Below are 15,584 nucleotides of genomic sequence, written 5' to 3'. Positions count from 1 at the left end.
GACGTTCTGCTTGGCTTCATATGGGATGTCAAAACAAAAGCTGTAACGGTGGCTCTATGAAAATCCTTAAGACAGCTAACCATGGTTTGACAATTCAAAAAGCATGGGCATTCTCAACCATGCTTCACAATGGGTCTTTAAGTGCTGCTATCCTCATTGTGAACTTACTCAATGGTCAAGTACAGATCAATTGTAATCTTTTGTTTAAGCTCTCTTTTTCGCTGCAAGAAAGCAGGCAGAATCTTAATTTCAGTTTCACAAGCGTAGAGCAACAACAGCCCAACTGAGGTCAAGGGACATGGCTAACAGTTGAAGGGGCACAGTTCACCAGTGAGAGGGAGGTTGTTCAGAAATTGATTCACATAAGTAAATGGGTTTAATGATTTAAAAATAATTATTGTCCAGACATAAATCTAAAAATGTTTACACTGAGCTCTGAATATTAATTTACATGGTACTGCAAGAGGGCAAAGATATTAAGTATACTGAATAAAAGAGAAAGATTATCAGATTTACTGAAAACTTAAGATATTATCAAAATATACAGTGGCATGCAAAAGTTTGGGCACCCCTGGTCAAAATTTCTGTTGCTGTGAATAGCTAAGTGAATAAAAGATGACCTGATTTCCATAAGGCATAAAGTTAAAGATGACACATTTCTTTAATAGTTTAAGCAAGATTACTTTTTTATTTCCATCTTTTACAGTTTCAAAATAACAAAAACGGAAAAGGGCCCGAAGCAAAAGTTTGGGCACCCTGCATGGTCAGTGCTTAGTAACACCCCCTTTGGCAAGTATCACAGCTTGTAAACACTTTCTGTAGCCAGCTAAGAGTCTTTCAATTCTTGTTTGGGGGATTTTCGCCCATCCTTCCTTGCAAAAGGCTTCTAGTTCTGAGAGATTCTTGGGCTGTCTTGCATGCACTGCTCTTTTGAGGCCTATCCACAGATTTTCGATGATGTTTAGGTCGGGGGACTGTGAGGGCCATGGCAAAACCTTCAGCTTGTGCCTCTTGAGGTAGTCCATTGTGGATTTTGAGGTGTGTTTAGGATAGTTATCCTGTTGTAGAAGCCATCCTCTTTACATCTTCAGCTTTTTTTTTACAGACGATGTGATGTTTGCTTCCAGAATTTGCTGGTTTTTAATTGAATTCATTCTTCCCTCTACCAGTGAAATATTCCCCATGCCACTGGCTGCAACACAAGCCTAAAGCATGATCGATCCACCCCCGTGCTTAACAGTTGGAGAGATGTTCTTTTCATGAAATTCTGCACCCTTTTTTCTCCAAACTTTCCTGAGTCCTCACCACAAAATTCAGCGTCAGAAGTTTGCAAAGGAATATCTAAACAAGCCTGATGCATTTTGGAAACGAGTCCTGTGGACTGATGAAGTTAAAATAGAACATTTTGGCTGCAATGAGCAAGGTTATTTGGAGAAAAAAAAGCTTCTACAACAGGATAACGATCCTAAACACACCTCAAAATCCACAATGGACTACCTCAAGAGGCACAAGCTGAAGGTTTTGCCATGGCCCTCACAGTCCCCCGACCTAAACATCATCGAAAATCTGTGGATAGACCTCAAAAGAGCAGTGCATGCAGGACGGCCTAAGAATCTCTCAGAACTAGAAGCCTTTTGCAAGGAAGAATGGGCGAAAATCCCCCAAACAAGAATTGAAAGACTCTTAGCTGGCTACAGAAAGTGCTTACAAACTGTGATACTTGCCAAAGGGGGTGTTACTAAGCACTGACCATGCAGGGTGCCCAAACTTTTGCTTCGGGCCCTTTTCCTTTTTTGTTATTTTGAAACTGTAAAAGATGGAAATAAAAAAGTAATCTTGCTTAAAATATTAAAGAAATGTGTTATCTTTAACTTTATGCCTTTTGGAAATCAGGTCATCTTTTACTCGCTTAGCTATTCACAGTAACAGATATTTTGACCAGGGGTGCCCAAACTTTTGCATGCCACTGTATGTTAAATTCGGCAGATACTCTGCATTGTCCAGTTTCTGCATGCTACAGTTTGCCGTTAACCATGATTTGCCCCACAATGCCCTCTGCTCCAACCAGTAAAGTTGAAAGTGAATTGAAGCATATTAATACAGCCCTGTATAATTTCAATAGTCTGGCTTTTGTAAAGAAACAGATTTTTGTGAGAGGAAGTCATTTAATAAGGCTTGGCAATATTTCAATAATGAATTTCCTGAATGATGACTTTCGTCTTCAAGAGCACATACATCACAGGATGGTTTTTGTAGTAGTTCTTATATACTACCACTTCTTAACTCTCACCAACCTCCTTATCATTAACTCCTCCACATTGTTGCTCCCTGCAGCACCTTATCCACACAGCGTATTGCCCTCACCTCCTCCACACAGTATTCCCCCCATAATGTTGCATGTAAATGCTGGGTACAATTTGTAACAAAATGATATCATGTCATGATATTTGCAGGGAGACAGACAATACCAGGAAATACAACTTATAATTAAAGATATTTTTTAGCATACCTACATTAAAATTTATATAGCGAATAAAATGACAAGTACTCACTGGCTCTCAGGATGTTTTCCTTGCTGCTGCAGCGAGACTGGACCTGCAAGGAGAATGGACATAATTTTTTAAAGTCTACATAATGAACTGGAAGTTCAAACATACGTACATGCAGTGAGTTATACAAAATAGGTTATGATGAACAAAGCTGGATCAGCACCATGAAATGATAAGTTTGTGCAAGAATGCTACAATGGGGAAGCTTATGATTCTTCATCCTAGAATATTAAAATGTAAATGGGTGAAATCTGGAAAACCCATCAAAATGGAGGCAAGAGTTATTCGACAGGACATAGTAGCTCAAAATAAATTTGCTTCAGATCTGCTGAGCACAAGTAGCCATGAAAACTGCATGAAGGAAGAAAAGATTGTCAATGAACGTGGCATGTTGCAGTTAACTAATCCATGTAGAAGGGCTTGTGTGTTCTGGATCTAGCAAAAGTCTTCAGAAATAAATGTATGCATACACATATGTGCACGCATGTGTGCGTATACACACACACACACACACACACACACACACACACAAAATAGACACAAAACAACAAGAATTACACTATAAATGAATTAGGAGGGTCTAAATGTGGAAATGATAACTGAAAGATTCTAAGACAAATGTTAAAGGCACAGACTAGTGGACAGTGTTAAGGTAGGAAAACAGACAATCAAGAATCTTCACATAGATAGAATAGCAAGGAGCTAGAACTCATAGCGCAAAGCAGAGTTTGCGAATGGTAGCAGCTCCTTTGATCAGTAATAGTTACTCGTGAGTTGTATCCTCTATGCCTTCTGAGTTCATCTTTAAGCCCTTCCAACCTATGGTGGAGCTAATGTGTAAACAAAAACAAAAGATTTATAATGAACAGAGAAGCTCAGAAATCTAAGAAATTTTTTTTAAGAAATGAAATACGTAAACAAAAGAACTAATGAGAGGTTTATTATATGTTTGGCCTTTTTAAAATTTTCAAACACACTTGCTACTAACACACGAGAAAACATGCAAATTGTGGAACCACCAGCATTAACCCACACACAAGACAGGGAAAACAGGCAGGATCTGCTTGGCAGTTCAAGCAAAAAAAAGCTATGAAGCACAGAGAGGAAATTAAAAGAACAAACATAAAACAAGTATCAATTTTACTGCATGCCACGTTCCCCATTATAACCCTACATCATTATATTTTTGCACAAATATAATACTTTTAAAAATTAAAACCTGAACATGCCTGGTCCCCGAAGGTTAGTGTCCCTCTCACTTTCTTTAGAAGAGTGTTTATTTTTATTTTTACACAGCCCTATCTTCTGACCTATCAGCATAAAGAAAATGATAGATCTGCACAGTTACTTCTGCGCAGGTTGGAATGAATCAAAGCTGAAGTCTCCTTTAAGAGATAACAATAAAATACTTTTAGGAGTACGATTGGGATTAACTGAGTTGCCAGAACTATACATTTTTGCAAGGCTGTAAACATACTATGGAAGATTCTTTCAGTTACATGAAAAGAAGAACAAAGAAAATAGAAAAAAAATGCTGACATTGAATGAAAAATAATTGCAATCCAATTGCTTTGTCATCTGTTGCTGACATTGAGCTAGGGTGGGATATGTGAACATCAGCACAACCGATTTACAAGACAAAGGAAGCATAAGCTTTTTAATGAACTGATGAAGACGGATAAAATGAACTTGTAACTTTTTTATTTGCCCCCTTATCTATCATTATTGCCCTTAATTGTATTATTTAGTGCACCTGTCTGTAAACTTGATAATGAAAATTAAAGGGTAATCTTAGACAAGGAAAGATTAATGGTGCAAGGAAAGCAACGAGAGAAGTTTAATACAAAGGTAGTCATACATGAGAAATGAAAGGAAAGAGAAATGTACAGCTCATCTCAAATAATGGAGCAACATCTGTCTCAATTTGTGCATTAAAATACAATGCTGTGCTGAAAGTAAATACTTCACAACATATTCACACTCGATTAATTGTCATCTGTATCAGTGATATGAATGCAAGCCTGAGCTGTGTTTTTCAGGTAACAGCATTGCTATGTTCATTGACAAATGAGACTGCAGTGTTTGAAAATTATTCATGCTTTTGATCAGTTAAACATCAAACCTTAAATCACAGTAACAATACCTATATCTATGCTTACTTGGAGTAGACTAAGAAAGGGTAAATAAGTGATTTAGTTGCAAATCTTCTTAATGAAGATCAGGGATTTACTACATAAACAGATGGATTACCTGTTCAGACACCCGCAACAGTATCATAGCAACATATAAAAAAAAATTCTATTTTTAAATTGTGGACAGGATTTAGCCAATTATTTTCTTCATCTGCTGCTATTATCTTGATTATCTATTTTTGTGTTTTGTATGCTTTCATCTGTTGTCTCTTTATGCTTGTGCATACTTATTTAATTACATTTTTATAAAATAACTTCTGGAAGTCAACATTTGCTAATAGTTGACAGAATGTTAACCCATGATACACTGGAGAAACATCAATGTGAAAACACCTATTTCTCTGGTTTTTGTAGTTTGTTTAAACAGGAGTTGAGCAGATGAATGGCTATAAAACAGCGGGGCTTATAGTTTGTTCATCTACATGTTGCCTTCCACTATCTCCATTAAATTTATATTTTATTTGAAAACAGGATTTGCAAATCACAGGCAAGGCCAACGTTTATTGCCTGTCCATAATTATCCTGAAAAAGATGGTGATAATTCACCTTCTTGAACTGCGACATATCAGCAAGGTGAAGGCACTATTAGAGTATTGTAAGATAAGAAGCTCCAGTTTATTGATTCAGCAATGATAAAGGCATGGCAATATATTCCCATATCAAAGTGGCATGTGATTTGGTGGGGGTGGGGGGTGGACTTGGAGGTAGTCATGCCTGTTGTCATTGTTCATCTTGTTCATAGGAGGTCATAGGTTTGGGAGGCACTGACAAAGAAACTTGGACAGCTTCTACACGGCCTTTTGTTGATGGAACAACTGCAGCCATAGAGCACTGGTGGTGGAAGCGGTGAAGTTTTAAGGTTGTATACGGAGAGCCAACTGAGAGGGCTGCTTTGTCTTGTATTCCATTGAGTTTCTCAAGTGTTGGTGAAGCTGTATTCATTTTGGCAAATGTTGATTCTTTCATTACATTCCTAATATGCTCTGTAGGTGCTTCAGAAGGTTTGTCATTCACTAGAGGATACCTAATTCATCGACCCTTGTAGCACCTTGTAAACCCACAGCCTCTAGCACCATGAGGAACAAGGCCAGCAGAGCCATGGGGACACCACCAGTTAGTTCCCTCCATTCCATGCTCCCTTCATTGTCAGTAGGTCTAAATTGAGGAATTCCAACTCTAAAGCACTGTGGGAATACAATTACCATAAGGCTGCAGTGATTCAAGCAGATGGTTTGCCACTCGCTTCTTAAGGGCAATAAATGTTCACCTTGCCAGTGACACAATATCTTGAAAGATTAATAAATTGAAAAAAATATGGCTGGTCCAATTAAGTTCCTGATCGATGATGACTCTACTGGTATGTTGCTGATGGGGGTGGGGGGGGGGGTGTCAACAAAAGATCATGACTTTGGACATCATGGGGAGATGGTAGGAGTTTGGGTGGTACTGAGAAAGTACCAGGCAATGTCCACCCTTGTTGAGCAGATATTGCCTGGTAATTGCATTAAACCCACAACTTCTCCTGATCAGTCCAAGCCTGAAGTCTTGCTGCAAAGCAACACAGAATGTTTCATTATCTGTTTTTGAGAATAGCTGTCTCTCATCTGTATTCTACATTCCACAAAATTTGGTTATGTGTGCATCAACATTCTCAGAAAACGCTCTGCTGGAATTAAAATACTGATTGTAACTGCAACAACATGAAATCGCAGTACAGTTTGCTGTGCCTGTTATTTATAGTCTTCTGAACTTCTGAGGGAGATGAAAAAGCAAAGAAATTTGCATCAAATGGTGGCATGTTTATTAACTAAATGCACAAGTGAAGTATATTTACCTGTATTATGGGAGTGGTACCAGAGATATTTTATTCTAAAAATAATATACTTTTAAAATAGTGACCCCTGAGCCACACCCACATTTAGCCAGAAATTCGTGGCAATTGAGGTACAATTCCAAAGGGAAATGCATTAATATTGCATTGGCCTCCTTGGTACATCACATGACCTCAATTTATATGGAGGATGGCTTAAACTCCCAAGTAGAGGTCCCCACCAAAATGGCAAAAGCCTGAATATCATGGATTTAGGCAATAAGTGGTGTAAAGTGCTTTTCAGAGTGCTATCATTCTGTTGCACCCGATGGAAGGGATGAAAATATGCCTGCCTGCTTTCAGTACCAAAATAAGATCAATCTTTTCCTTTGATGAAACTATTTCTTGCAGTTTTATGGCTTTGCACCATACTTGATGATACAGATAATCTGAACAACGAACAGTACTAATTTTGCTCTTGAAGTAGCCACATCGCTCCAAACATCTTTGCATGTTAAGCAATGCGATACAGAAATTCGGAGAGATGGTGAACGCATCATCATGGAGCAATCATCTTACTGCTCCATAATACAGCAATTTCCAGTGTAGATGTTTCAACTGGCATCATTCACATATAATTACTTCATGCTTAAAAGAGAAGTATTCCTTTAAAATGATGCCTAGAGGAATGCAGCATGAACCCAGTAACCATGCAGATATAAACTTTGCTTAGTGTCAGATTTGCTCTCTTAGCTCCTCTATCAATCAAAATGCTGTGTACGTCTGTTTGATATCATCAGCAAACAGAATGAAAACTTTATATTCTAAGTCAAAATTTGAAGCAATTTCCAGCAATTTTGGTGTAACTGAAGGCACGTTAGAGTAATATCAAAGTATTCTGACAATTGTGGCACTTGAATTAAAACATTGAACATGTTCCATTCATGAAATCCGCAGTACAGTTTGCTGTGCCTGTTATTTATAGTCTTCTGAACTTTTGAGGGAGATGAAGAAGCAAAGAAACAAACATACCATCAAATGGTGGTATGTTTATTAACTAAATGTACAAGTGAAGATAGCAACAATTTGATCTTCCACTCATTCTCCTTTGGTACTGTAGGCTACCTAAATATACTATTCAGATTTTCTTATCCATTTCATTTGACTGGAGTTTTGCAATAATTCAGAGGAGAGTCGAGAAGAATTCAGCTAACAGCAAATCCAATATAATTAGCATTGGAGTTAGCTTCAATTGCAATGGTCTTAATGATCTGGGAAGCAAAAGTTTTTAATTTGGAACTGGCTCCCAAAGGGCATTAAACCAAATACATGCTGCTTTACAATATTTCACTTAAGGAAGACTGAACGTCATGCACATGGAATGAAAATTGGTGGAGTACAAACAAGCAGCTAGAACGTAAAATGCTCCATGTACTTTGGGCAATCCAACACACTTATAATGCTTTGACTTTTTTTGTTGTTGGATTAAGTAAATGTCAAACAAATCTGTTACAATGACTAACTTCAGATGATCAATGTGAACTGGAACACTGCAAGGACAGCCAATTATACCAGCAGTGGAGTGTTGACAAGGCTCCATCCTTGTACAACTGTAAAGGAAAATAATTTGTTGCAGAGGCTAATGTTGAAACTTGATATTTTAGAAAACAGTTTAGCTTCATTTTGAAATTTCTATGATGCCTGCAGTTATAAAATATGCAAAAAATGCACACTCAACAGCATTAAGGGATGAAACAGTTGTTGGTTAATCTGAATTAAAGACACGTGCTTAAGTGGATATTACTTATGATTCACAATTTTTCAAAAAATCTATCAATTATTTTTCAAATCTCTATAGCTTTTCAATCCATTCAGTGCTGGTTGTAAATTATACTCTATTTTTACATGGACTGTGGATGAACTGAAGGACATTCAAGTGGTGCTTCATTTTGCAAAAGCCAATTTCTAACCAGAAAGTGAAGTAAACCACATTCAGGAGTCATCATGAACTAAGTCAGATGTTTGAATTGATGACATTTCTTTGGAAGACTTGTTTACAAATCCAGGCACTGCAAATCCCTCAACTACAAATGCTTCAGTTATATTGTTACAATTGTACAGGGTGTAGGTGAGGCCACACCTAGAATCTTGTACACAGTTTTGGTTCTCTTACCTAAGAAAGGATATAGTGGCATTGGAGGAAGTCCAAAACAGATTTATCAGGCCATCTCCTGGGACTAGACTGCTATCCTATAAAGAGAGGCTAAACAGTTGGGTCTCTATTCCTTGGAGACTGGAAAAATGAGGGGTGATCTTACTGAAATACATAAGATCCAAAGGGGACTTGACAGGGTAGAAATTGTGTTTTCACGAGTGGGAGAGTCTCAAAAGAAGGGACATAGTTTGAAGATAAGGGACCAGTCATTTAAAACTGAGGTATGTACAAGTTTCTTCTTAAAGAGGGTAGTGAATCTTTGGAATTCTCTATCCCAGAGAGTTGTAGAGGCAGATCATTATAAGTATTTAAAATGGAAGTAGATACATTTTTGAAAGACTGTAGAATTGAGGGCTATGGAGTCTGGCACAGAGATAGAATTGAGGTCTGGGATAGATCAGCTGTAATCATATTGAATGGCGGGGCAGACTCAAGGGGCCAAGCGGCCGATTCCTGCTCCTACTTTCTTGTGTTCAATGGATCACAAATTACTGATTGTTAGCTAACATTTTGAGTTTGTTAACATGACCAAAGGTCTGCTCAATGGGACATTTCTTATTTAAGCAGCAAGCATAATTTAGCTGAAAACATCCAATTCATCTGTTCTAGTCAACAAATAGTACGAGGCACACAAGAAAGTACAGAACATAGCATCTTTTTTTGTTGCTAACTTATTAATTTGAACCATTTGGTGCCTTTCTCACTAATCTTCTCTCAGCTTCCTGTTGGAAGAGCATAGTTGGAGGTTCTCAGACTAACACACATGAACAAAACAATTCCATCCTCATTTCATTAGCTAGGAAACTAACTATCGTGCCATGTTCCTGTTTCATAGAGACTATTCTAATCACAAGCATGTACCAGATACCTTACTGTGGAAATATATTTGAAAATTTGAAGTGAATTGGCCAAGTAGATTTAACTGGTTGACTGTGATGCAAGATTTAAATTCCAGTTAAAGATTTAGAAGTAGGTAAGTAAATCTGACAGGTATCTTTCCTCAACTAGGCTAAGAGGCAAAGTCTTTGAACCAGAACACAGAACATAGTTCCGGAGAGAGATGCATGAGAGGGAACACGTGAGAGGGAAAGAGAGAGGGTGCGCAAGAGGGAGCAAAAGAGAGAGGAGAGAAAGATAGGGAGGGAGAGAAGAGAAAGGGATGGAGGGAGAGAAGAGGCAGGGAGGGAAGGGAGGGAAGGAGAAAGAAAAGGAAAGAAAGAATGGGGAGGAGGTAAGAGGAAACACAGAAACTGCTGGAAATGTTAAATCTCAACAGTATATACTGACAATATTTTGATCACTTAAACTTCTGAAAATGCAGGTAATATTTTGGGAGCAAACCTTCAGTCAAAACAAAGACTGCTGAAGGGTTTGACCAAAAGTGAAAAGTAAAGTGTGAGAGATAATATCACCTATAGTCGAAAAATACAGTTCAAGAATGATGTTCAGATTAAAGGTGAGGCTGAGAGTTCTGGAAAGGGTTGAGACTGAAGGGGAGTTCTGGAAAAGGATGATGTGTAGAAGGCATGGGAGCATCAAAGTAATGTCAGAGCACAAGGAGAGGGGTTGAGTTACAGATTTACTTAATTTAATCCTTCTGTAATGAACATGAGCGCAAGTAATTAATTAAAATACTGATAAGATGAGCTAAATGTGGATACACTGCAGCATGTGGCCTGCAATAAGTGGCTTTATCTCAAGTAACTGTAACAACCAGAACAAATTCCATGACAAAGCGAAATTTCCCCAAGGGTTTCAGAAGACCATTATTAAAAATACAGTAACAAGCAACACTTAGGGCAGATGGAAAAATGTTTGATCAAAGAAAAAGGTTTCAAGGAGCACTGTCACTATACCCAACATGAAGAGTGAAGGAGTGAGAGACAAAAAACAAAGAGGGAGTGTGAGAGGGAGAGAGACCACTAAAGAAAGATAGCAATTGAGAGCAAGAAGAAAAAGAATTCCAGTTTATGGCAGTTGAAAGCTGCATAGTCCACCCATGTGGATGCTATAGTCAAGAAAGCATTCCAGCGCCTCTAATTCCTCAGAGGCTAAGGAAATTTGGCATCTCCCCGATGACCCTCATTAATTTTTATAGATGCACTATAGAAAGCATTCTATCCAGATACATCACAGCTTGGTATAGCAACTGCTCTGCCCAAGACCGCAAGAAATTACAGAGAGTTGTGATTGCAGCCCAGTTTAACATGAAAACCAACCCCCTGCGCCCCCCCCCCCCCCACCACTCCACTTACTCTGTGTACACTGTCCTGCTGCCTCGGGAAAGCAGCCAACATAGTCGAGGACCCTTCCCACCCCGGTCATTCTCTTCTCCCCAGTTCCCTCGGGTAGAAGACACAAAAGCTTGAGATTACGAACAGTACCGTCAGGCTCAAGGACAGCTTCCATCTTGCTGTTATAAGGCTCTTGAACGGACCTCTTATATGATAAAGGTGAACTCTCTATCTCTTAATCTACCTAGTCATGGCCCTTGTACTTTATTTGTCTACCTACAATGCACTTTCTCTGTAACTTTAACACTATATTCTGCATTCTGTTTGGTTTTCCTTTTCTCTTGTACTACCTCAATGTACTTATGTATGGAATGATCTGTCTGAATGGCATGCAAACAAAAGCTTTTCACTGTGCCTTGGTAGATGTGACAATAGTAAACCAACTACCAATTACCAAGCATGACCATTGATGGCCAAGCAATTAAGTTCAGGAATCATGAAGAGGAAAACTTGGAGGATTTTAGACTTGGAGAAGATGGCAGGGATGGCCAAAGAAGCCATTTGAAAATAAAGGTAATAATTTGAAAATAGAAATATTGCTTAACTAGGAGCTAATGCTGGTCAACAAGCACGTTGATGGGTGTTTGCCACTTCATGCAAGTTAGAACTTGAAATCATCCAAGTTTATGCATGAGGGAGGCAGTCCATGCTGAATGAGTTAAGTCTGGAAGTAAAAGAAGCATAAAAGAGGGATTCAGAAGCATCTGCATTGCAGAGGGAGGTGGAGTCAGGCATTATAACAGGACTACGCAGTTCAGACTCGTTAAGCTGAAGTCCATGGTTCACACAAGGGTATTAGAGAAAGGGAGAATTATTTAGGCAGATTGATCCAGGTTAGACAATGTGAAGGTAGAGAGTGCTGTGGGTATGTTAGTGCCCCGGATAGCAAGGTGTGACTGTGAGTCAGTGAGCTAAGGAGATGCCAAGTGCAAATGTTCGAAATGCCTCAGCCTTAACCAGCAGGAACAAAATTCTTACCGCCTATGTGGATAAAGGCAAAGAATGTAAAGTGGATGAGCAAACTGACCAAGGTTCAGTGGTACATGGGGTTATTCAAGAGGATTGTTAAAAGGAATTCTGAGATGTTAGTGGCATTATAGTCAGGGACATGCTGATCTCCACAGCCACAATATAGATTTCACGGCCATTGCCTCACAAATAAAGAACAATATGAATTGATTGGGAGGATCCAATGATATATTCAGAACTAGGACAAGGTTCTGGTGAGCAAGTTTGACAGCTAGGATTAAATTTAAAACACAAAATCTTATTAGTAATAATCTCTGGATTGTTACCTTAGTCATGAACAAATTGACATGATAATAAGATTAAGGGAGGTAAATTGAAAAAATACTGGAAAATATTTGTTCGAATCACAATACATGATTAACCCATACCTGTTCAACCCTGTGGAGAACATGCATGAAGATAGCCTTGTTGCTCATTACCATGATTTCAGCTAAATACAAAAAAAATGCTAGAAATACTCAGCATGTCAGGCAGCTTCTGTGAAGAGATAAATAGAATTAATGTTTCAGGTCCAAAGCCCCTCGTCAGATTTTCACCATGATTTCAAGACTCAGCCAGCACAAATGGCATTGTCAATCATCTTAGAGATGCAAGGAGAATGTTCCTGGCTGGGGAGTTTAAAACTAAGTGTCATGGTTTCAAAGAAAGGAGTTCATTGTTTAGAATGAAGAGGAAAATATACCTCTTTACTCAATGGGTTGTGAATCTTTCGAGTTCCCTCAGACAGAGCTCAGTTACTGAATATTTCACAAGGTGTCACATAAAAGGCTGGTGCATAAATTAAAAGCCCATGGGATCAGAGGAAGTGTAGAATGGATTGAAAACTGGCCACCTTAAGGAAACTGAGAATTGGAATAAATGACTCCTTTTCAGACTGGAAGGAGGTAACTAGTGAAGTACTACAGGGATCAGCTCTTGGCTCACAATTGTTCACTATGTACCTTAATGACCTGGAGGAAGGAATGGTATGTAAAGTTTCCAAATTTGCCAATGATATGAAAATAGTTGGAAGGTCATGTTGTGATAAGGATACTGTGATTCTGCAATGGGATATAGTTTGAACAAGTGGGCAAAAGACTGGCAGATGGAGTTTAATGTGGGGAAGTGAGAGGACACACACTTCAGTAAAAGAGATCAAAAGGCAGATTATAATCTAATTGGAGAGAGAGTGCATTTAAATGCAGAGGGTGCTAGATATTCTAGTGAATGGATCACAGAAAGCAAGCAGATAGGTCCAACAAATAATTAAAAAGGCAAACAGCATTTTGGCCTTCATTGCAAAGTGGTTGGAGTTTAAAAAATGGGGAGATTTTGTTGCAATCATACAGGGTGTTGGTGAGGCCTCACCTGGAATACTGCACACAGTTTTGGGTCCCCTTACCTAAAAAAAGATAAAGTAACATTGGAGGCAGTACAAAGGAGCTTTGCCAGGCTAATTCCTGGGATGAGAGGGTTGTCCTACCAAGAGATTGACTAGTTTGGACCTGTATTCCTTGGCGTTTAAAACAACAAGGATGACCTTGTTCAAACACATAAGATTCTGAGGGATCCTGACAGGGTAGATGTTGAGTGTTTTCACTGTTGGGAGAATTTTGAACAAGGGGACATTTAAGTGGCCGGTTATCTAGAACTGAATAACATAGAAATTTCTTCTCACAGGTGCTGGTGAATTTCTAGAATTTTCTACCTGGTGGGTAGTAAAATCTGGATCATTAGCAGTATTAAAGGTGGAGATGGATAAATATTTGATAGATCAAGGAATAGAGGGGTATGGAGGAACAGCATAAAAGAGGAGTTGAGGCCAACATAGATCAGCAATGATCATATTAAATGGCGGTGCAGGCAATGAAGGGCCCGATGGCATTCTCCTGCTCCTATTTTCTTGTGTTCTTGTGTATATTCCAGAACCCAAGGTTAATAGATTCTTGGATATTAAAGGAATTAAATGATACAGTCACAGAGGGAGAAGGTGGAGCCAAGGCAGAAAATCAGCCACGATCTTGCTGAATGTCAAAGGAAGTTTAGACTCCTATTCCTATATTTTTACATTCACATTTCATATTTCTCACATGTCAGTCATTAATGGTCATCATTAAGCCTATCAAATCCATGCCAGCTCTCAGAGCACTCCCATAAGTCCCATTCCTCCACTTATTTCTGTGTAACTAAAATATTCTCTCCCACATGCCCCCCAACTTCCCCAAATTCTACTGCCACCCACCTACACGAGGGACAATTTACAGTTGCCAACTAACCTACCAATCAGCACATCTTTGGGATGTGGGAGGAAACCAGCGTACCCAGAAGAAATCACCATGGTCACAGGGAGAATGTATATACTGCACACAAACAGCACCAGAGGTCAGGATTGAAACCAAGTCACTGGAGCAGTGCAACAGCAGTACTAAATGCTGTGCTACTGTGCTGTCCAATTATGTAATCACTATTCTTGCTGAACTGGTGTGAGCCTTTAATTTATCAGAAAGCATCTTGATCCAGTAGCTGAGCCTTTTCATGGTTCATCTTAAAAAAAACATATTTAAGCAAATATCATGGTAGATTTCATTACAATATTCAGGCCTTGTATATCAAAATTACAGTACTTGTGGCACAAAACAGGCAGCACAATCACTACCTGTGAGGTCCTACAGCTGTGCTTCAGTAGTCTGAAGTTGAAACATCTATTCACAGTTCATTTACACTTAAGGGTCTTGTGTGCTCTAGCATAATGAAGTTTGAAGTTATAGAGATGATTTTCTAAATTAATCCAGCTGGCCTCTCTTCAAAACCTTTTGGGATTCTGGAAACCACATCAAGCTCAATTTATTCAGTTGAGTTCTGTCAGTGAATTAACTAGGCAAGCAGCTGTGCATTTTCATAAAATGTTAGGAGCTTTCTACATTTCTTTGTGTTCATGTGCTACAGCATTATCACTTGTTAATTGTTGGTTAAAAAAACATCTGATTGCAGTCACTGGCAAAAAAAGTTAAAAGTCAAATCTTTAAGGAGTGTAAATTCTCACTGACATCTGACACTGTGGCATACTCCTGGGAAATCATAATGCAGTTAGAACCCAAATATGTGTGACAGAAGCCAATATTAGAATTTGAATTCATCTTGTCATCAACCATTGACCACTGAACAAATTATAACTTTAGTAGTTGACTGCTGAGTGACTTGGATGAAGTGTAAAGTTTCTGAACTACTTTCCCTTAGCATTGAGATTCTAGATAATCTGAAAAAGTAATGTAGGGAATGATAAATATTAATCAAATACCATAGTTTCACTTTCTTTTACAAATTTCAGGGTTACAAATAGGTGGATAGGATAAATTTAGTATAAAAACATTGTTGTGCAGCAGGGCTTGCATTACTTTAGAGATCTGAACCAATTGTTTTTTTCTAGAGAGATACTTCAGCGTATATGTAAGTGCATGCTAAATAAAAACAGACATTTCAGTAAAATTTGGAAACCTAGGTCACATAAAACAAGAT

At 38.5% G+C, this 15,584-nt stretch overlaps 1 protein-coding gene across 2 annotated transcripts in view; it reads right to left on the bottom strand.

The window, feature by feature from the left end:
• LOC127568274 (gephyrin) overlaps window positions 1–15,584 on the bottom strand; it is a 416,570-nt gene that overhangs the window by 104,132 nt on the left and 296,854 nt on the right. Inside the window, exons 9-10 of one of the 2 annotated variants that reach the window (XM_052011838.1) lie at window positions 3,317–3,379; window positions 2,553–2,595 (exon numbers count right to left, since the gene is read on the bottom strand). In XM_052011838.1, the coding sequence (XP_051867798.1) occupies window positions 2,553–2,595; window positions 3,317–3,379 (106 nt within the window). The remainder of the gene's footprint in view (window positions 1–2,552; window positions 2,596–3,316; window positions 3,380–15,584) is intronic. The other variant, XM_052011847.1, reaches the window with a different exon arrangement.

This window comes from Pristis pectinata, chromosome 1, assembly GCF_009764475.1.
Source record: "Pristis pectinata isolate sPriPec2 chromosome 1, sPriPec2.1.pri, whole genome shotgun sequence".
Lineage (NCBI taxonomy): Eukaryota > Metazoa > Chordata > Chondrichthyes > Rhinopristiformes > Pristidae > Pristis > Pristis pectinata.
This window is presented reverse-complemented; position numbering and strand designations above follow the sequence as displayed.